The 24,012-nt window shown below is 34.7% G+C and overlaps 1 protein-coding gene across 1 annotated transcript in view; it reads right to left on the bottom strand.

Moving 5' to 3' along the window:
- Positions 1 to 24,012, bottom strand: part of frmd5b (FERM domain containing 5b) — a 31,110-nt gene that overhangs the window by 2,886 nt on the left and 4,212 nt on the right. Inside the window, exons 2-13 of the mRNA XM_056462836.1 lie at positions 11,131 to 11,235; positions 9,354 to 9,396; positions 9,163 to 9,241; positions 8,971 to 9,068; positions 8,716 to 8,839; positions 8,486 to 8,573; positions 5,742 to 5,830; positions 5,582 to 5,645; positions 5,385 to 5,476; positions 4,599 to 4,673; positions 4,388 to 4,456; positions 4,188 to 4,294 (exon numbers count right to left, since the gene is read on the bottom strand). Of these exons, the coding sequence (XP_056318811.1) occupies positions 4,188 to 4,294; positions 4,388 to 4,456; positions 4,599 to 4,673; positions 5,385 to 5,476; positions 5,582 to 5,645; positions 5,742 to 5,830; positions 8,486 to 8,573; positions 8,716 to 8,839; positions 8,971 to 9,068; positions 9,163 to 9,241; positions 9,354 to 9,396; positions 11,131 to 11,235 (1,033 nt within the window). The remainder of the gene's footprint in view (positions 1 to 4,187; positions 4,295 to 4,387; positions 4,457 to 4,598; positions 4,674 to 5,384; positions 5,477 to 5,581; positions 5,646 to 5,741; positions 5,831 to 8,485; positions 8,574 to 8,715; positions 8,840 to 8,970; positions 9,069 to 9,162; positions 9,242 to 9,353; positions 9,397 to 11,130; positions 11,236 to 24,012) is intronic.

Here is a 24,012-nt window from a genome sequence, read left to right on the forward strand (position 1 = left end):
TCAATTTGATTGGATTATTGCTGATTACAGATAAGAGACCAGCCTCAATCAATCATATCATGTGCTCCTCTCGAAATTAGTTTCTAAAACTTCACCTAATTACAAATTCAGTTCAAAAGGAAGCCAACTTAAGGCAATCATATTTAAAATTGTGGCTAAACCTAATGTAACAGAGACCAGCTAGAGCTCTGTAAGTTCACTTCTTGATCCTAAGAGGTAGGAGGGGGGAGGGGGTTACACTACTGTATTGTACTTATTGCATAAATTTACTGCGCTTCTGGTACAAGCTGTGTTCTGAAATAGCCTATCGGAATGGGTCATTTAATGTTGTTTATTGGTATAGTGAGATAAATTTGTGACAAATGTGCTTCAGCACATTGCTGTCAGCAAAGAGATGCAGCAAGTTTCAGAATGTTTGCTGAGCTAAACAAAATAAAAGTGCTTAATATCAGTCCAAGCCAAATTATGCTAACAAATATAGGAGAAAAATCCTCTTCATGCAGTCACCAAGTAGCTTAAGATAACAGAACGGGCTAGTGATGTCACTAACCATGTCACAAAGTATGTGATGTCAAACACACTGTATAATAAAAATGAACAATACTCCTTACTTTTTACTTCTTCTATGCTCTTCTTATAAAACAGAAAAACAAATTCATTTGTTATCAGGGAGGAATAAAAATCCTTCTTTAACCTTTTATCCTATTTTCTCCTCAAGTAATAGTCCATTATTATTTACATAAGACAATGTAAATGTATTCAACTGGTACATATGTATTAAACTCAGCATGAAATCAAAATTGTATATGTTTTTTGTAACAATTAGCTTGCCCTCATAATCTTCAATCAAATATCATAATGTTCTCTCTCCCACTCAGGATGACTTCACTTCTGGTCCCATGGAATCACTTTAGGCTGGGGTTATTAGATCCCCTTTCTAGATCTATTCATCCTTCTTCCTACATTTTGTTAGTAACACTCATCTTTCAATGATCCAATCGGTTCACAAAAGTTGAAGTCAAGCACCGCCCATCATTTTTTCCCTCATTTTAGTACCGTTTCAATTGGACGTACATCACGATATTGGAAAAAATGGACAATCTTAACTTCCGTTTCATGTCGACTTTAATAGTATACACTAAGTATACATGTAGTGCATATTGTAGATCTAAATAACCACATCACGGCAAAGTAGCTCCACCCACATCCCATAAAAGCTAAAAACAGCTCATGCTAACAATATTTGCAATCCAATCCTCAATAAATTAGCACTTTCAAACAGAGTCGTGCTAAAATAAGTGGAATGCTCAGCTGTTTAAAACACTATGAGCTTTACCTGCAGTGCTGGCGGGTTGAACACCAAGTCTGGATGAAGCTCCAGAGGAAGTGGAGGAGCTGGGCAGAGCCGGGAACAAAGGGAGGGCTCCTAGAGCTTTCCCTAATAGCCTGGGACCCATCGTCAGCACCCGTACCTTCACATCCCGGTAACAGTGGTTGATCATCCGCAGGTGAACATTCACCTTCGTCTTAATCCGTATCAGACACTTCACCATGTTTTCTGAATGGAGCCGCTAAGTTTTGTGATGATTTCACTTCAAAACCTCACCTCAAAAGTATGACCACTAGACCCCTGTCCTCCCTCTATCCTCCTGAACCAAATCCACATAACACTATACTGTGCTGTGTGTGTTTTAGGAAATGTGAAAGCGAGAACACCCTAAAGCCCTAAAGCTCCCTAAGTCCCTGAATGCCCGAAAGCACAGCTGCCCTGTTCGCTTCAACCCCCTCAAACCCATTATGGACTGTAACAAAAGAGGAACACACACTCATTCTGACACAAACTACATGACATACATGGACAGGCTGTCTATTTATAGACTGTTTATTAATAGTATTGTTGGACAAGGTAAGGTCTGTCACTTCTTATTGTCTCACACATTGCCATGAATGCCCCCATGCACTTAAAATAAAATGTAGTTTTGTTGTACAACTACTTTTTACAGTATGAAGCATTCAGTTTAAGACTGCCACATAATGCAGTCGGGCATAATGCAGTGATTAACGAACCTAATTTATCATTAATTACCCTTAAAAATGTTTATTATTGTGTCAAATGCAAAAAAGCAAGTAGTCATTTACAAAAAGTAGCTTTATAAAAAGAAATATTTGAATTCAACATAAAATGAATAGCAAACTTTAAGGCTAAAATTGCTTTTATCCTTTAGAATAAATAGTAAATTATTTAAATATATTTAAAGAGCATTTATAGCAGGTACAGAATAGTTGGGTCACCAACATTCTTTAAAATACATTTTCTGTTTTGCTAAAAAAATTATAATAATTATAATACAGGTTTTTTGAATGAGTAAATGTATTTTTGGGTGAAAAATCTCTTACATGTGCATTATGATGAAGTAAAAAAAATGTACATAGATGACTGGCAATAGGCTTTGAGGTGTATGAGATCCACTTTTATTTGTAATCGACTTAGAGACTCAATATAAGATTTTACATAGGCTGCATTTAACGCCAGTTTTATTAAATAAAATGGATCTGTCTATACCAGCTCTTTATGTTAAGTGTCATACAGAGCTCCGGACATACTTTCATTGCTTCTGGAAGTGCAAACTCATTTCAAGATTCTGGAACTTTGTTGCATATGAAATTAGCACAATTTTTAAGATAAATTAAAAAAGATCCAGGTTTTCTTTTGAGACTTCTTTCTAAAACACAAGTAATGTCATGCTGTGTTAGATAAACTGCTACTTGTGCATCCTTGCAGAAAATGCATCCTTATTAGATAGAGAAAAACACTCCCCCCTCTGTGACACAATGGTACAGAGAGATTTTTTGAATGTGAAACTTTTGTTAATATGAAACTTAAGGATAACATACAGAGTTTTCAATATATATGGTCTCATTTTAGTCACCTTTTAGTCATATGGTCACCTGCCCTCACAAGTGAGAGAAATGGTTTTGTGTGTCAATTAGATTAGAGTAGGGCTGTCGGAGGCTCACAGGGAATGGTCTTTTGTTGTTGTTGTTTTCTTTTTGTTTTGTTTTAATGCTCTTTTTTTCAAAGGACATGTCTATATTATAGGAATGTGCTGTGATGTGGAAAATATACATTTTGTTTTTTGTTTTATGTGTCTTTCCAGAGACTTTGTGACTAATTGGTCACCGATATTAGTACTTATAGATGGTATGAAGTTTCCCTTTTTTTCTTTTTTCTTTTCTTACCTCCATCTATCTATTGGCTTATTTACATATTTTCTTATTTTTAAGAATTACTATAATTTCTACAACCCATTGCACATTTTTTTTTATAAAACTTTTGCCTTTTATTATGTCTGTAAAAGCACATTGTACATTCATTGTGATAACCTTAAATAAAATGTAACATATTTAAGAAAAACTAATTAATTAAATTAACACATTATTTTGTAAATCTAAAGATTATATTATGATATATTATATTAGTAATTAAATCGACAGCCTAGTGTCTGTTTTACTTTAGAACTGATTGTTAATACAGAGCAGGAACTAGAATCACTTTTAGCTTAAACAACATTCGCACTTGTACAATAGCAACAAACACAACTGTAGTGGCATTGGGCAGTGCCTGTAAAGTGACTGGGACAGGTGAACGTCTGGTCACATTGTGCACAATGACTGCAGCTCTCAGGTTACACACAGAGCACAAACAGAGAGATGGAGTGTATAGTGTAGTTCATAATATAACTGTCAAGAGCACAATTTTGATCATGTATTGATTTAAAATATATTGCACAAATCTTTGTCGTTTAAAATATGTCTATAATCTATAGTATTGTAGTGGCTAATACTAAAAATTTCAGTTTATGATACAACAATTATAAGGACACAATAATGAATACTAGTGCAAGAATAAACCAAACCCAAAATCTCCAGGGTGCTTTTCATTACATACTGTATGCTTTAATATTAGAGGAGAAACAAAATCACACCACCAGATGGCAGTATTTCAGTGCTTTTTGACCAATAAATCTTGCTAATAAAAAACAAAAAAAGTGGGCTGATTGTCGTGTGTGTGTGTGCAGTATCAATAATCTGATATAAAAATCAATGGAAGTCTTAAAATGAGATATCCTGACTATATGTTTAAATAAATATAGTGTGTTTCTGTGCTTGTAGGTGCATAGGTCTACCTTCCATGATGGAAATGTGGACGGCTCTCCTCCGCGTTCGGGGAACGCTGCTCTGTCGTGGGCCATGTGTGATGGATGGACAACTCCTGCTGGGGACCATCCCAGCTCTGAACACACAAAAAAATACGAAATTTCTGCCGACACACTGTTAAGAGCATTAAAAATGTCCAAAAATCAAGTCAGTGTGTAAGAAGACTGACCTGTGGATCTCTGGGGGCTCTCGTCTGATTTTGGCACTCTGTTCCATCACTTCTTTGGCCACTTTACCACTTTAAGGTAAATGATGTAACCAACATATGAGCAACACTCACATTCCTTTCATTAGCATTTATTCACAACACAGGCCTAATTAATCAGGGCTGACGCACTCATGGGGCTCATATAATAAGCGCCAGAGCAGATAATACTCACCTATATCTAAAACGGCTCCCTTTGAAGAAAAGATTACTACTGGATACGGTGCGAACTTGACTGGATTTCTCAAACCTGAAATGTAAAGAACTATTTTTAGACTTTTTGATGGTCCAACATAGAACCTGAAGACCCCCCCCCCCACACTGGCTGTTTCTTATTATATTTCCTGTTGCATTCTTGCTCTAATTATGACACAACATATATTTCATTATTATTTTTTTAAATACAAAATACCTAATAAGGCTTAATAAAAAATGATCTACCAATATTTAAGATATACTGAAGAATCCATCCATAGTAGGAACTTAAAATACTCTAGAAATCAATGGTTGATGCTTTTCAACCTTCATATATTGTGGATGTTTGTGTTCAACAGAAAAAAAGAAACTCAAACAGGTTTGGAACAAGTGGAGGAAGAGTAATTGATGACAGAATTGTAATTTTTGGATGAACCATCTTTTTCATCTGCAGATTTTTACAAATATTATATGAAAGTATATTTTCAAATGCAGTGGAGTTTGGGCCAACAAAAAAAATCAAGTAATATGTTGAAAGTGAATATTTAAAACTCTCTGGAAATAGTTACTGAATAATAAGTACTTGAAGCTGTTTTACTTATTTATTTTTACAGTAAACAGTTTTTAATTTATTTTTCAGAAAATAGGTTACTTAGACAGGAAAATGTGATTTAAAATATGATTCATTTGAAGTCATCCTGTAGCCCTTGGATATTTAATAACTCATAGATAAGACATAATTTAGCCTATTAAAAATGTCACTCACTGATAGAAGGCTTGGTTTTCCACTCCACACTTCCATAAATGCTTGCAGGCCTCAGGTGTTGGAGCAAAGTAAGTCAAGATAATCTTCTGATCCTTAGTAAAATCACAAGAGGTCAGTTAAGTGTTTAGAAAAAATACCTGCATAAACGTTCAATAATGCTCATTTTGACTATATTTTTTTCTTCTGCAGTCTTTTACCTCTTGATGAGTTGCATATATATGAAATGTCTTTGCCTCAAACTTCAGTTTGGTCACCTCATTCCTGTACAGTTTTAAAAAAGAAATACCGTCACAGTCATTTGATCTCGACTTCTAAGCAAATGAAAATGATATGAGAGATTAATTTCTTCTCTCTTACCATTTTAGGAAGTGAATCCTCCTGTTACCCTGCAGTACCACAAAGCCAAATGGGGTGAATGCGAGAAATGCTGTATTGCCAGACACATCCTGTCATCAGAAAAGAAGAAGAAGAACAAATTACTGTGCGTAAAAATTACTGCTACCTCTTTCAATGACGCCTACATTTATAATGTAATATAAATGTACACTCAATTCAATTCATCTTTATTTCTATAGCGCTTTTACAATGTAGATTGTGTCAAAGCAGCTTAACATAGAAGATTATAGTCAATTCAAACAGTGTCAGTTCAGTTTTCAGAGTTGAAGTTTAGTTTAGTTCAGTTTAGTGTGGTTTAATTTTCACTGCTGAAAGCCCAAACACTGAAGGGAAAATTGATCGATGCACAGCTCCACAAGTCCCGAACCATGCAAGCCAGTGGCGACAGAGGCGAGGAAAAAACTTCACCAATTGGCGAAAGCGAAGGATAAAAAACCTTGAGAGAAACCAGGCTCAGTTGGGAACCATTTCTCCACTGGCCAAACGTCTTGTGCAGAGCTGCAGTCTAGGCACCGGAGGCTGGAGAACGCTGGACGTCCATCGTGGAGAAGCTGCAGGACGTCCAGCGTTCTCCAGCCTCCGATGTCTAAATGTATTATAATACATGTATAATGCCTTATAAACAATGTTATAATGTGATGCATTGTCTCCTAAATTTACCCACATAAGTTAGAATAAATTATAGATCACACTGAAATATCTCCTAAGCTTCATATTTTGATATTGCTTTCTTAAGATCTGAACTGTATCACATTATATCTTATGGTATAAAGTGACAAAAACAAAAGTGCCTTTAAAATATCTGAAAAGCTTCATTATGTGTTCACAATATGGAAACACTTTAGTATGGAGATGAATTCTCACTCTTAGCTAATTGCTTATTAGCTGGTTATTTATTAGTGCTTAATGATCCTTTTTACTGCATGATCATATATTTGATCCCTTAATTCTAAGGCCTCTTTTCACCCAGCTAAGTTTGCGTTTAGTTTGAGCAAACTCTGATTTTTCTGGTTCAAGAATGTGGGTGGGTTTTGATGGGGTTTGATCTCCAGGGTAATTTACCCTACATGGCTCAGCAGGTTTTATTCTGGGTAAGATATTGCAAATCTTAACCTGATTGAACTAATTGACTGTGAGAAAACTATATACAGTTGAAGTCAGAGTTATTAGCACCTCTTTGAATTTTTTTCTTTATTAAATATTTCTCAAATTATGTTTAACAGAACTGATGTTCACAGTATGTCTGATAATGTTTTTTCTTCTGGAGAAAGTCTTATTTGTTCTATTTTGGCTAGAATAAAAGCAGTATTTAATTTCTAAAAAAACATTTTAAAGTCAAAATTATTAGCCCCTTTAAGCTATATTTTTTGGTCTGATAGTCCACAGAACAAACCATCGTTATACAATAACTTGCCTAATTACCCTAACCTTAACCTAATTAACTTAGTTAAGCCTTTAAATGTCACTTTAAGCTGTACAGAAGTGTCTTGAAAAATATCTAGTCAAATATTATTTACTGTCATCATGGCAAAGATAAAATAAATTAGCTATTAGAAATGAGTTATTAAAATTATTATGTTGAGAAATGTGTTAAAAAAAATAAACGGGGCTAATAGTTCAGGGGGGCTAATAATTCTGATTTGTATCAGAACTATATATATATCTCTACAATATCACACTAGTAGCAGTGTGATGTGGCTGTATATCGGCACTGGTGGGAGGTGTGCGTTGGCACGAGGCTGCAGGCCAAGTGCCTTAGTGTCCCACCAGTGATTTAAACACAGAGGTTTAATAATGATTTGATCAGCTGTAGTTTAAAATTATGCTGTTTTTCTCTTATTATGCGGTCTCTGTCGCCATCTTGTGGATGAACATCGTCCACCGTCTTTGCTCAGCGCTGTCTCTCAGAAATTACAAATATTTTAAAATGGGCACTATCCTTATACATAAACTGCATAGTTGCAATCTAAACAACTACATTCTCGACTAAAAAAAGCCTCAAAAATACATTATGTTGCCTAACAGCAGCAATATTTGTCAAACTGTAGAGTGTCCTCTGCTTGTTGCTGGCAGAATATTGCACGGCTATCAGCCAATCAGATTCAAGAACCAGACAGAACTGTTTTATGTATATATTTATATATATATAGACCCTGTGCATCTATTTTTAGCTCCAAATTAAAGTATTTCTGAGTCAAATGTTTAGTTTTGTCAACCCGAAACTGACTCTGCAAAACCTATTCTTTTTATTCGTGTAATTGTTGTTAGGATTATTCATTAGATCATACACTGAAAAAAATGATTCAAAGATGATTCCTTGGATTTACTAATTTTTTCTAAGTTAAGGAGTTGTAAACAATTTATTTGGGCTGAATTTAAACAAACCATTTAAGTTGAACATTACCAAATTTAATTAGTTTGTTTAAATTCAACACATATAAATTGTTTGCCTAATTTTTTTTATTGTACAATATATTATACGATTGTTAATAAGACATTGTCCAAGCATTATAACTCAGACATCTTTAAAAGGTGGCACAGAAACCAAACCTGAAGTGTAATTAATTATCAAAAACTTGCATTTATGCAAACCATTTCACAAACAGTTTATTGTGGCATAGCATCTTTACACTGAATACCCTTATAAAGCTTCATAGAAAGTGTCATTCCCTGGATAGTAGCAGCTGTTTTGTTTTGTCACTGACCTTGCAGGGATGTGGATCTACTCCATATGTTTCTAGAGTCTGAGCTTTCCTTAAGAAATTCAGCTCAGATGTTTCAGGACTCTGACCACTGTGGGGAATAAACACACCAGTTAGCTTTCCGGGTTTGTTCTGGGAGATAAATTGCATAAATGACGTTTCATCTCTCCATTAAAGTCTCTCTAAGAAGAATGACATACCGCATGTGACAGGCTAATTGAATGAAAGCTTACGTCAGCTCAGATTTGTGGATCTCAGCAATGCGGCGCTCCAGGCGCTCAGAATGCTTAGGGAAAAACTGAAACTTAGAGCTGTAACCTTCCGGATGCTTTCCCGGGTCATAATCTCCAATCTCAGCTAAAAAAATATGACAATGAAACAAAACCAGTGTCATCTTATCTTCCTTTGACGTCATTCATATGCAGCAAAGCTCACAAGATACTATAATTAAGCTAATATTGTAAAGAATGGCTCCTGTTTGCCTTTACCCTGCAGTATGAATGCAGCCAGCGTAGCAGCGTCTGAACTTTTGCACAGGAGTCGGCCATGATACAAATCTCTTTTAATCTGTAGGAAGAGCAGGTATCTGAAAACAGTGCAGAGCATAAATTGAACCAACAGTTTGTTGATTAAAAATGTCATATTTGATGGGAAAGGGACCACATTGTAATAGGCAATACCTAGTGATCTCTTCTTTAAGGGCCGCAGGGTCCGGGGGATAGAATTTTACACGTAAACACATAGTGTACGGTGGATGAGCTAGGACACACAATGTTCATGTGCATGTAAACAAGCAGACAATGTTAATGTTTGGACATTTGTATACAAAGATTATTCTTATAATGGATTTTCCACATACGGTATGACTTACATCTCATTTGTTTGGTAATTGGTTTGCTGAACTCCAGCCAATGCTGAAACAACAAAATTAGAAAGAAACAATGTCTAGAATGCAGATAGAAATTCCAGTTAAACACATTATGACCAGTCTTTTCAGCTGATGGACACATATTACATATCGATTGCATCACTCCTTTCAGCTCTTAGTGTAAGTGTGTGAACACTGGGATTCCTGCTTCAAGCTCATGCACAATGATTAACACTGATACGTTCATCAGGCATGGTTTATTAACTAGTGAGTACTTGATTTGGATATTAGCACGTGTTTAATGTAAAATAAAACACAGATTGAAGAATATACTGTCTGATTAAGAAGTTAGTGTGGGGAAAAAAATTGGTTAGTATGGGCTAAAATGTCTTGTACAAAAAAGAAACAGACAGTGAGTCAGAATTTTTCTGGAGCAGAACATTTTATAATTTACAAATAGGAACAACACTGGCTTTATTTGTTATATTCTTAAATGAATATATGCTGATATATGGTAAATAAAGGTTACTGTTATTAAATGAAATATTGAATAGCAAAAATCACCTTTGAAGATTGTCATGTATTGTATTTTTTATTATATATACATAACATATAAATAACCTCTCTTAAAATGATGGAAAGTTTGATGTTAAATGGATACAATTGATGTTCAGCTAAACAAGTTTATTAGACAAATGTAAGTAGCTAGTACTGTATACAGTACTGTGTACAATTAACCAGTATTTGTATTAGTATTGAATATGGATTGGCTGAAAGTTCCAATAGTATCTGGATTAGAGATGCACAAACTAGGGCTCGCGGGCCAAAGTTGGCCCATGGTAACCCTTGATTTGGCCCATCATCCCATCTGAGAGGAGAGGGAGAATATAGGGGAGGGTTGGGGTTAATCCCTTTTAATACATATTGTCATTTCTAATGTAACATAACCTTCATTTGTTGGGTTTTTTAATAAATAAAATATTAACATATTGTTGCTCAATCAAAATGAATAAAGATAAAGTAAAAATATCAGTTCAGTGATTCATGTTTAGTCAAATCACACATAAAAAAAATTAATTGCATCATACTGAACAATCTCAAGACATGGACACTTCATAAATGCAGCTAACTATTTGGAAGCATTAAAAGTGTCCAAGAAGATGCCCAAAATCACATGCAATGGCCTAGAGACTGTTTAGACTGCATGTCAGTGATGAGAAGATAATAGATGTCTTCTGTATTATGACATAAATGGCCTTAAACAATAACTACATGCACTACAGAATGTTACGTTTTAACACACGCACATTGCATGTAAACACATCAGACTTTCACAGTGTAATACTCACTACTCACTACTCTTGAGTACTTTTAGAGGGCTACTTTTTACTCCTACTGTGAATAATATTTACAACAGATACTTTTACTCTACTTGCACTACATTTTTGGGCATTTAATGGTACTTTTACTTGAGTAAGATTTTTCAGTACTCTTTTCACCACTGGTTAGGGGTGGTTTTAGGTGAGCGCATTAAAATGCATTGGATGCAGGTAAGATTGCAATGCGCCAGGTCTGCATCCAGACCCCTCTCGAATTTTTTTTAGTATTGGTTTCAGTATTTCAGTGCAGGTTTCAGTATTGGCCAAACAAAAAAAAAATCAGTGCATCTCTAGTGTCCACCCTAACTGAAGTCTAACCATTGTGTCCGATCTCAATCAATATTACTACTTTCCACAATTTGGTACTCTAGCTAGTATTTCGTATTTATATAGGAACTCACCCTTTGCTTGTCTGGGTCCACAAATCGGATGCCAAAGTAGTCTTTCTCCAGCAGATTCAGATGCTGACAGACCTGCTCAAACAGCCAATGACCTTTTGCATCCCTCTGGAAGAGAGATATATGGAATCAATGAGACAGTGTTTGCACATAGAAAAATATTGAATATCTGTTAACATATAACATATCTGTTTTGAAGAGCATCCCTTATCACTTGACATCACTTAACCTACTTTGCTAATATTCAGCTTTTTGAATATAGCTTAACGCACTGTTTAGAAATGGAAAAGCAGGAATATTTGCATTTAAAAATTCACTTTAAAGAGGTTTTATTCTAAACATCCATTTGTGAATATTTGACTATGATGTTAAACAAAGTCACTCCAGTTATGTCTAAACGTTTGCGTTTTATGTAGAAGTCATGTTGATAGAAAAGCTGCAAACATACCAAAGGGTCACCATTACAAACAAAACATCATGAAAAGAGACCAACATCTGTTAATTCTTTAATTTTTGGCATAAAACGGATTGAAGGTTACCCAAATTGTGTCTGGTGATTTCTAACCTCATGTATTTTATACACTTGAAAGCATTGACTGGAACAGCTGCAAATATACAGCAGGGTCACTAAATCAGACAAGGCAGAATTAGAGGATACAGTCTGTTACCCCACTCTGTTTAACGCATAATGGCTTTAATGATGACTTTCACCCAAATTCTAAACCAGCAGGCATTCTGGACAACACAGCATAGCACGTCAGTAAGGTTTTACACCCCCTATTTCACACAAATTGAAATTAATGTCACCCAAATCGTCTGTTGTTGTCTAACCTTGTGTATTTTATATCTTAGAAAGACCTGTTTCATTATGGCCTTTAATATTTAACCAAATTCTCTCTAGTGGCTCCTGTGTTTTATATCCTCGAAAGCACTTTGCTCTGATGTAACTGCAAATATACAGCAGTCACTACATCCAATGAGGCAGGATTAGAGGTTACTGAAAAATCTTACCGCTTTATCTGAAATTGTAAGCCTTAGAAGGCATTTTTGTCTGTGTAAACAACCACAAATGTAAGACATGGTCACCAAATTCGACAACAACATTAGAGATTACTCAAATATGTTACCGACCTCTGTTTATTAAAATGCATTTAATGCTACCCAATTTCATTCTGGTGATATGTAAACCACTAGAATTTAATGTCCTAGAAAGCATTTTGCTCTGATGTAAACAGCTACACATATACAGTATGGGGTCTCTAAATCATCAATTCAGGATTAGAGGTTATCTAAATCTGTTACCCTCGTCTATTTCAGAACAGTAATGAATGTTACTGATATTCATTCTAATGATGTCTAAGTTAATAACCTTTATTTTATGCGTTATTTTTTATGTGTTAGAAGTAGCAGATATACAGCAGTCCCCAAATCCAGCACCAAATCCAGGATTAGATGGTTTTTTATTCTGTTACACATCTCTCTTTCACAAACAATGGCTTGTAAAATCCTGTATTTGGTAACAAATTATGAGGTAAACAACTGAAACAAAGATCTTTGTATATCCTATAATTCATTTTGTCTGATGTGAACAGCTACAAATTTACAGCAGCGTCACCAAACTAGACAGCATAACATGACAGGTAACTGAAATCTGTTACCCTTGTCAGATTTTTTTTTTTTTTTTGCTAACAATGGCATTACTGTAGCCCAAATTATTTCCAGTGACGTTTAGCCCCTGTGTTTTATATTCTATATTAACCCTTGTGTAATGTTGGGGATGTTTTCATCCGGTCTTAATTTGGCTACATCTTTCTCTGTGTTTCAGCAAATGGAATTTTATTTGATGACAAATCTTATTTTGACACATATTTTGGGAAAACATTTAGGAAGTTTTTTAAAACTCAACAAACTGCAAATTGACTACCCTTTCATTATGTTGGTGGCTCTTTTTCCCTATTGGCTTTAATGACTTTTTTTTTATTGCGATGCTATGATGTCATATAATCATGCAATCTTGTTGGTGGTTTTCCCTGTTGTGAAGAAGTAAAATGTGTATTTTTTTACTGTAGATCACCAGAGTGTGTGAGGGTGTGAGAGAGGCCTTTGCTCACTTACATTGGTGTGCCTGAGAAAACCAAAATAATCAGCTCTCAGAAACAGTAAACATAGTAAGTGTATTTCTGCACACTCAAAAAAATAATGTTTGCTGTTTGTTTAAAATACTTATTTAAAATTAGCTGAGGCAACATAATTCTTGAGTTTTTTTGGGACAACTTAATTGTTTTATGTTCAATCCCAAAAAACTAATAAGTTAACTTAAATTCCTTCATGTTGTGGTCATCAAGTGTATAATTTGCTGTTATGCTCCATAGAACTCCATACAAAGCATATTATTTTTGCATAGGCCTGTCTAAAGGGGTGCCAACTGATGATCAACAGTAAAAAAAATACTAATATTACCTCTTCCCAACAGGGAAAACCACCAACAATCAAGAATGCATGATAGTGTCATGGCTTTGCAATCAAAAAAATGTTGTTATAATCAAAATAAATGGGACAAAAAAGCCATCAACAAAACGAAATGGTAGTACATTTGAACAATGCACAAGGGTTAAGCCTTTTTTGATGTAAATAGCTGCAAATATCAGCAGGTTCACAGAATCCAACAGCTCGATTCTGCACTCAAGGTTACCAAAATCACCTTATATGTCATATAAGCAATGGCTTTAATATTACCCATATTCACTCATCTAAAAAACGCTGATGCTTTGGATCATAGAAAGCCTTTTGCTCTGATGAAAACAGATGCGAATACAGCTGGGTAACAGAACCTGACAACACAGCATTAGAGGTTACCTAATCAGTCACAATTGAATTGATTTTAATTTAAATTCAGTTCAGGTACATAAATATTTCACCAAAAATGGCTTTAATGTTATCTATAATCCACTTTTTGTATCTTAGAAATTATTTTGCTCAATGTGAACAGCTGGAAATGCCCCCCCCCCCCCCCCCCCATTTAAGTATTTTATTACAGTTTTGAAAAGTTTTATACTTCAAGCACAGGGGGAGGCAGTAATAATTACAGAGGAAAGCTAAGGAGAGATGGTGCGAGCATTTGCTCTGGCTTCTGTTTAAGTCAAGCATTATGTCTCTTGCTCCGGAGGGAGCTTAATATTTCAGAATCTCTCTGGAGACATCAGAGTTCAATCAAATATTAAAATCACACTGCACTTTGAAGGCATCTTAGAAAGCTTTAGAGCCGTGTGAAAGAGGAAAGACAGATTTTAAAATAATCATTATCTGCAAAAACCAGTTCAGGAAAGTGAGAGATCAGGGTCAAGGCAGCAGCTTTCAGGACTCTAAAGAGACAGACATGAGCAAGCAGACTGGTATATAAGGTACATACATCTTTACTGCAAATGGTTATGGTTTCTGTGACCCCTGGCCAGTATACCAAATCAGATCCTTTTAAATCAGTTTGGTAAGCCTCAACCTCTCAATCTAGGAACAGTTGTAAACAGGCTCTATTTAGACTTAGAGAGATAGTTCACCCAAAACTAATAATTCTGTCATCATTTAATCAACCTTCTCTTGTTCCAAGCCTGCTTGAGTTTCTTTTTTCTTTTTCTTTTATTCACTTTTTTGTTGTCTATAACAACTTTCCTTTCGAGGACAATAAATTATACTACTACTACTACTTTTTACTGTTGAACACAAATGAAGTTATTTTGAAATAACTGGAAACATGTAACCATTGACTTCCATAGCATTGTTTTCCTACAATGGAAGTAAATGGTTACAGGTTTTCATCTGAAAAAAGAAACTCATACAAGTTTGAAATCAATTGATGATAATGTAAATGGTATACGTAAATGGTAAGTACTTTTTCATTTTTTGATGAACTATCCCTTTAAGAACTAGTCTGACTGTCTAGTATTTTGGGGGAAAGCAGTGGTCTGGAACCTACTGCTCATAAAAAATTTTTTGACAAATGCTTTGACTGTGTGGAGTAATTCATCAGCAAATGATTAATAAAAACTTAAAAACACAACAGGAGATATCATTAGCTGCCAGAAAATGCAAAACTATCACAATTACCTGATTGTAATTACAACTGAGGTTAATGAAAAGACACTTTATAATTAAACCCTTACACTTTTTTGGCTTTTAGTCATCATAGTTGGGTAAACATGGAGAGCAGTGAATGGGAGAGCACCACAAATACATTTTTTTCCATTACAACTTGCTCAAGGGCGATGCAGTGACGCAGTAGGTAGTGCTGTCGCCTCACAGCAAGAAGGTCGCTAGTTCAAGCCTCGGCTGGGTCAGTTGGCGTTTCTATGTGGAGTTTGCATGTTCTCCCTGCGTTCGTGTGGGTTTCCTCCAGGTGCTCCGGTTTCCCCCACAGTCCAAAGACATGCGGTACAGGTGAATTGGGTGGGCTAAATTGTCTGTAGTGTGTGAGTGTGAATAGGTGTGTATGGATGTTTCCCAGAGATGGGTTGCAGTTGGAAGGGCATCCACTGCGTAAAACGTGCTGGATAAGTTGCCAGTTCATTCCGCTGTGGCGACCCCAGATTAATAAAGGGACTAAGCCGAAAAGAAAATGAATGAATATATGAACTTGCTCAAATGATAATCAGCAAAACTCCATGATAGCATTTCCTCAACTTTCCAAAAAAAGGCAAATATATTATAGTGAGATTGAGAATGTCAGCCAGAAGTGAAATCAATATCTAATGTACTGTCCCGGCCATATACAGTAGATGCTGCATTAGAAACACCTCTCATTAGCGTTAACTATTTTTTATAATATGATGCTATAAATTGACTACATAATACAAAGTATAGCTTTATAAATGTACATAATTGTATAAAATCAACATATTCAAATCTTTTGAAGATTTAAGATGCTAATGACCATTGAAACACATCGTCAATATCTTGTGAAAATGGTCTAAATTTAAAGTTAAAATTAAATTTAACTTTATCCTAAATTTAACTCTGCCAACGCACTTTTGTGCGCAATACATCAACAACTGTGTTTTGCAATATTTTAGTTTCTAAATGAATCAAGAGAGTCAGTGACTACGTTTACATGGACATCAGTAATCAAATGATTTGCCCTAATCTGAATAAGACAATAATATGATTAAAGTGTTTACATGTGTTGCTTTTTGAATGTTCATTTCATGTAAGTTTGGGTGTTTCATGTTTTATTTGTCGACTTTAACTGAAGTTTGGCACTTTTACTTTACATGTATAGAATATCCTGTCGTAAAAATCTGGCGAAAATCCTATACAACGGTAATAGCACTTCAATAATGCAATGAAAATCGGCACACTCCACATATCCTAATCTGATTTCTGTTTAGTTCGATTATGACCTCAATCAGATTAAATGAATCAAAAATCAATGTTTACATGGTAGATTCTTAATCAGAGTATTGTATTAATCATATAAAAATGAATTATTGGTGTCCATCTAAACGTACTAGTAGATTCAGAGCCCAATTCATAACACTCTTGTTTCTCAATAATATGATTCCAAAGAATGAATGAGCATTAATGCTGCAGCTAATAATTGTATTGAAGGTTTTAAAAATAGAATTAAAGTTAAATCATTTACAAAAAATATGTAATCACATCACAATATACAATATATAGTATGCACTTAAATGCATTTATTCTACTTTTTACCTTAATAAACCATATTAAATACATTTAAGTGCATGAAAATTCTATTTAACAATGTTAAATAAAGTTAAGTGAAAGTGAAAGTCATGATATGGCCAATAGTGACTCAAACAGAATCTGTGCTCTGCAAGCACACTAAGTGTGCACACACAAACAGCAGTGAACACACACCGTGAACACACACCTGGAGGCAAACTTTAGGCAAAAACATTTCAGCCACGGATCAATGTTTGTTCGTAACTGAGAAAACCTTGCTAAATATCTAAGAACATTACGCGTTAGATGGATATTCTCCAATGACAGACATCACAGATTTGCCAGGTATTGTGTAACACCACATCTGGGTGTTTACCAGAAATGTAATTATAACAATTTTACGGTAATTTACCAGGATAATGCTGTGTATTTGCTCGGTTTAGCATGTGCAATTATAACACAGGGATAGCATGAAAGCACCACCTGCAGATATTATACACAGCAGCACGACGGTAAATCAGGCGGATATTTTGTTTATTATTATTTTATATAAGTGTGCTCATCATCAAAAGGGAGGCAGAGATCATGTCAGAAACTACAAGCAATGTGTGACACTAGTCATCCCACTGTATTCTTAGATCTTCATTCACTCCTGATAAAATATTCAAATCAGCTCCATATCAACATCATAAACAATATGAATAAATAATGCCTTTTGAGTCATGAGAAGGGAAAACTAGTCAGAGGTAAAGGTATGATCAGTGTTTACAAAGGAAAGACCATGAGAATGAGGTTTATATATGGTTCATATGGTAGGTAAAAAGCAGACGCTGGTTATTGCTACTACTTGACAGCTAAATATAGTCGTGTAGGGAGACGAGTGTGCTCTAAATGAAATCCTTCCCTCTCCCTTGCCCTCATACACACTTTACACTTTAAATACTTTATATGCAAAACCACAAGCCTTCCACATTATGATTTAGACCGCTGCATTAGTGTGTGTATTGAAAGCTTTTTAGGACAGAGTGATCTGAGTGACAAAATGATCCACACAACATGGCCAAGCACATTCTTCTATTCCTAAGACAAGCACTAGGTGAGATCAATTATATTTGTCCCACATACTATAACCTTTAAGAGATATCAATGCTTCAATCAATCCAGAGCAAATATGGTTATATTTTTAATCCTAAACTTGGAGTTGGGTTACCTGTAGTTAGGGATAAGTACAGTTCTTGGGGAGTAGGAAGGGTTTTACCAGTGATTCGCTCAGCAGTCCGAACTATTCGACGTAGTCTTTGGAGGTCGTATTTAGTAGCTGAGCTAAACCAGACAGTTATTGATGTGAAAGACAGAGAAGAGAAGATTTTTTTTCAACACATTTCTAAACATAATAGTTTCAATACCTACTGTCTAATAACTGATTTCTTTCATCCTTGCCATGATGACAGTACATAATGTTTTGCTAAATATTTTTAAGAGCCATTTAAAGGCTTAATTAGGTTAACTAGGCAAGTTACGGTAATTGGGCAAATCATTGTATCACGACGGTTTGTTCTGTTGACGGTCTAAAAAAATATTGCTAATAATATTGAGCTTAAAATGTTTTTTTTTAAATAAAATGCTTTTATTCTAGCCAAAATAAAACAAATTAAGACTTTCTCCAGAAGAAAATCACAGGATGGCTAATAATTTTGGCTATATTGATATATTTTTTCTATATGGTGTCAATACTGTTTATCTCAAATAGCAGTAGTTTGATACAAGCATGTCTAAAACATAGTGGTTGCTGCTGAAGGGAAAGTGTATAATCCAATCTGCCCTAAATGTGATTTAAACTTTATATTAAGGGCTTTAAAATAAATAATAATATATAGATTAGAAGTATATATAAATCATCAGATGCTCTCACAGGATAGATGTTTTACAAGAATATGAATATTCACCATCTTTAAATGGAAGAAAGTCATGAACATATGTCATAAAAGATTCATTAAATTTCATGACTAACAATTAACTATAAATTTGTAATGGAGTAATCAAAACAGTTATCTGCTAGATTTTAATGTAACCGTGTTAGATTGTCATGTAGTTTTAACCCTTTATTGGGCATAATTTGTAGCATAGCCATGGTTACATTCACTATATTTCTTTTTACAGCCTTTGATATTAACATTTTTCATTGGATTAGACTGAGCAGGATGTTAAAAATGTCAAACAAATCTAGATTATTGTTTATGCAAACATGAAAAATACAGAATACACTTTGGGTCCAGTTTTTCTCCAGTTTGTAAACATACATATTATTTATTTTGGACTAATTCTCTGTCCACACATCAAGCTCCTCGTACAAAAAAAATTCTGCTGCTTGTTTAAACTACTTATTTAAATTGAGCTGAATCAACACAATTCTTGTTTTGGGACAGCTTAATTGTTCAATCCACTTAAATTTGTAAAAACAATCAAGTTAACTTAATTTGTATTGGGAAAATATGAAGGAATTGTGTGGAACCCAGCATTTTTACAGTGCGGGTTATTCTAGTCTTTAATTCTTTCTTCTGATGAGAGGTTTGATCACTACAGTATTCAGTACTAATTTTCTTTAACATCAAGACACTGTGTGCCAATACAGATCCTTACGTGCTGCAGTGCTGAAGCATTATCTCATTGAGATTCTCCACATTATCATGTCCTCTCGTGTATTTATCTTTTGTAAATTACCAGCCTTTTTGGAGGACTTGATTGAGTTAGCAACATTGAAATATTCTAGAAATCACAGATTTGAAACAACCAGCTTCTATTACTATAGCTAAAAGGGTCATCACTTTGGCCTTCATCAACCTGCTGTCAGAGGGTTTTAGTCACTTTAGAATGGCTCACATATATATTTACAGTTGAAGTCAGAATTATTCGCCCCCTTTGAATTTCTTTTTTATTTTTAAATATTTCCCAAATGATCTTTAACAGTGCAAGGAAATGTTCATAGTATGTCTGATAATCTTTTTTCTTCTGAAAATCTTATTTGTTTTATTTCGGCTAGAATAAAAGCAGCTTTTAATTTTTTTATGAACCTCTTATGAACCTTTATGAATGAAATTATTAGCCCCTTTAAGCTAATATTTTTTTTCAACTGCCTACAGAACAAACCATCATTATACAATAACTTGCCTAATTACTCTATCCTGCCTAGTTAACCTAATTAACCTAGTTAAGCCTTTACATGTCACTTTAAGCTGTACAGAAGTGTCTTGAAAAATATCTAGTCAAATATTATTTACTGTCATCATGGCAAAGATAAAATAAATCAGTTATTATAAATGAGTTATTAAAACTATTATGTTTAGAAATGTGTTAAAAAAATATTCTCTCCATTAAACAGAAATTGGGGGGAAAATAAACAGGGGGGCTAATAATTCTGACTTCAACTGGATGTATATATAATATTTTATTATTATTTCTTTATATGATTATATCCTTATTTTCTTCTCTTAAAGTAACTTTAAATAGTGACTTCAAAATTTAGAAAGTGTCATTCTCTAATTTTGATTTCCACTGCATTTCTAAATATGATCACCCATATGAGATTCAGTCATATCAGTAACCTGAATAAAAGGTGATTTATTTTAAAGAAGCAGGATGTCTTAGGAGAGCCAAGTAGCTCTAATATGGCACTGATAATCTGTTAAAGCTATCCACACTGATTTAAATTTAGTGATGCCCTACTGGCCAGTGCAACACGAACAAGAACTTAGTACCCTTTCAAATACAATTTTAAACATAGTCAGTTAATTCCCACAAACAAAGATTTCTTTGCTTTGAAGTAACCAAGAAAAATCCCCTGATAAATCTCTGCATAGGCTGTAAACAACTTCTATATAAAGCGTGTCTCACATCCTGCAGTATTTAATCAAATCATCCATCAAAGTGTAAATTCACCCTGACCTGGTTTATCTAATCATGTTATCTATCAGTTGCATAACCTGAGGATCATATAGGCAGCGTGCAAGCAGGAGAAAATTAGCTAATCGTTTATTATTTTTCATCTGAGAACCTGAGCAAACCTCTGTTATACACAGAATCTGGACAAGCTAAGTCTAAAAATAAAAAACACATTGAGTGAGCTATGAAGTCGCTCTTTCCCATTTCAGTGTAGTGGCAAGCACACTGAATTGTGGGGGGCAAGAGACTCAGATTATCTAATTCTTGGTTTGTTGTTTGTCTTGTAACATTACATCAAGTCAGGAACAAAGTCGGAAAGACACGCACTGCCACTGCTGCAGGGAATGTGAGAAGAGGATTTGGAAAATGAGAGTAGGCACATGAATAATACCTTTCTATTGTCTGACAGTCAAAGAGATTCAAATATGCATGTCTTGATTTTCTATCCAAGAAAGACATGTAAGACAATACAGTAAGTCATTTCAGTGAGCTGTTAAAGGTAATCTCCATTTAATTTTGTGAAATCTAAGGTTAGGTCATGCTGAAATTTGCATTGGATATCTTTTAGAAACGAAAATCAAGTGAACAATCAACTTTAATGTTTTTGTATATATTTTTCATATTGTGATATCTATATTATGACATGAAAACTAATGCAAATCATTCTGTTATTTTATCATGAATGAATTCTGTCATCCTCATTTTTTTCTCCATTGTTCTGTTTTGATTTAGAGGGACTGTCTGAGGAGTTTGGTCCAGTGAGGCATAGGAACTGGCCTTACCCTACGGTTGTTTTACAAATTACATAGTACGTTGGGTCTATAATAGCCTTCCATTTTATTTATTTCCGTTCAGCACAACAACTGCTGGACTAATGTGGAATAAATATTTTCATTTCTAAGCCATATATATAAAGTTGAAGTCCCCTGAATTATTAGCCCCCCTGTTTATTTTTTTCCCCAATTTCTGTTTAACTGAGAGAGAGATTTTTTCAACACATTTCTAAACATAATAGTTTTAATGACTCATTTCTGATAACTGATTTATTTTATCTTTGTCATGATGACAGTAAATAATATTTGACTAGATATTTTTTAAGACACTTCTATACAGCTTAAAGTGACATTTAAAGGCTTAATTAGGTTATTAGGTTAACTAGGCAGGAGAGGGTTATTAGGCAACTTATTGGATAACGATAGCTTAAAGGGGCTAATAATTTTGACCTTAAAATGGTTCATAAAACTGCTTTTATTCTAGCCTAAATAAAATAAATAAGACTTTCTCCAGAAGAAAAAATATTATCAGACATGCTGTGAACATTTCCTTTCTCTGTTTAACATCTTTTGGGAAATATTTGGAAAAAATAAAAAATTAATTTAAAGGGGGGCTAATAATTCTGACTTCAACTGTACCTTTAGATCTATATTTGGAAAGTATGGCATACATTATCATTGTTATGCTGATGACACACTACACCAAACCCAAATCTTGGTGCTTTGCACCTTATGTCAGGCAATATGTAAAAAATCTAGGTGTGTTGTTAAACTGTGTGTTAAAGCTTGATAGACAAGTCAAGCAAGTTGTAAATTCAAGTTTCTTTCAGTTGTGAATCCTGGTCAAAATGTCCTTTCTCTCTTTTACTAACTTACTATCTTTATTTGGGGATTAGTCTTATCTACAATTGGTTCAAAATGCAGCTACCAGAGTCTTGAAAGAATATTACCCCCTTCCTTCAGTCATTACATTAGCTACCTCTCCGATACAGGATTAATTAAAAAAGTCTTTTATTAGTTTTCAAGACAATATATACTTTATTACCTTAATATCTCACTGATCTTTTGACAGGACACTAAAACGCAGGGGCTCTTATGTCTGCCAATTTAAGGCTTTTAGTGGTTTCTAGAAGTAGGCTAAAGTCCAAAAGGGTTATAGAGCATTTGCCAAAACCCCTCCAATTTTATGGAACAGTCAACCAGTAGAAATCAGAACTGAACCAATACTATCAGTTTTTTAAACTATAATCATATTTATTTGATCTGGAATATTTTTCATTATTTGTAATGTTTTCTTTTATGGTTTGCTGCTTTTATTTGTGATCATGTCTTGTCATAATTCTGTTAATTTATTTGTTTTGTACAGCACATTGGTCAACTGTAGTTGTGTTTAACTGTGCTCTATAAATGAATTTAAATTGGAAATCTTTTTAAATGCGACTGTTTTCTACTGCGCAAATTTGTTGAGGCTGTAAGAATCGTAGCTTTAGTTTCCTATTTATACTGTATGTGACCTGAGGAGCAACAGTGTGGAGTTTTGCTGCTGTAACTCATCTGCTTCAAGGTTTTATGTGTCCAGAGATGCTTTTCTGCATACCTTGGTTGTAATGGGAGTCATCATTCATTCATTCATTCATTCATTCATTTTCCTTCAGCTTAGTCCCTTATTTATCAGGGGTCGCCACAGCAGAATGAACTACCAATTATTCTGCCATATGTTTTAAGCAGCGAATACCCTTCAAGCCGCAACCCAGTACTGGGAAACACCCAAGCACATTCATTCACACACACACTCATACACTGCAGCCAATTTAATTTATTCAATTCACCTATATCGCATGTCTTTGGACTGTGAGAAAAACCAGACCATCCTCGCCAACATGGGGAGAACATGCAAACTCCACAGAGAAATGCCAACTGGCCCAGCTGGGAATGGAACCAGTGACGTTCTTGCTGTGAGGCAACAGTGCTAACCACTGAGCCACCATATCGCCCAATGTAAGTATCAATTTGAATAATTATTGCCTTTCCTTCAACCTGAACCAGTTTGGATATTCATCTCAGATCTCTGGCATCCACAAAGCATTTTTGCTTACAGAACTGACAGACAGTGGATATTTCCGCTTTTTCAGACCATTCTCTGTAAACCCTACAGATATCTGTCTGTGAAAATCCCAGTAGATCAGCAGTTTCTAAAATACTCAGACCAGCCTGTCTGGCACCAATATTCAAGCCATGTTCAAAGTCACTTAAATCCTCTTTCTTCCCTATTCTGATGCTCTTTTGATGCTCTCATACATTCCTCAATGCAAGTTGCTCCTATTGGCTGGTTAGACATTTGTGTTAATGTACAGCTGAACATGTATACCTTAGAAAGTGGCAGAGAGTTACTGTGAAAATTAATTATCTTGGTTATGCGAATTTGTGCCCTTCACTAAAAACTGTCTGGCTTTGTGTCGTGAATAACAATGAGGGTCTGCTGATAGGTGAAACTTGA

Source organism: Danio aesculapii, chromosome 7, assembly GCF_903798145.1.
Source record: "Danio aesculapii chromosome 7, fDanAes4.1, whole genome shotgun sequence".
NCBI classification, from domain to species: Eukaryota; Metazoa; Chordata; class Actinopteri; order Cypriniformes; family Danionidae; genus Danio; species Danio aesculapii.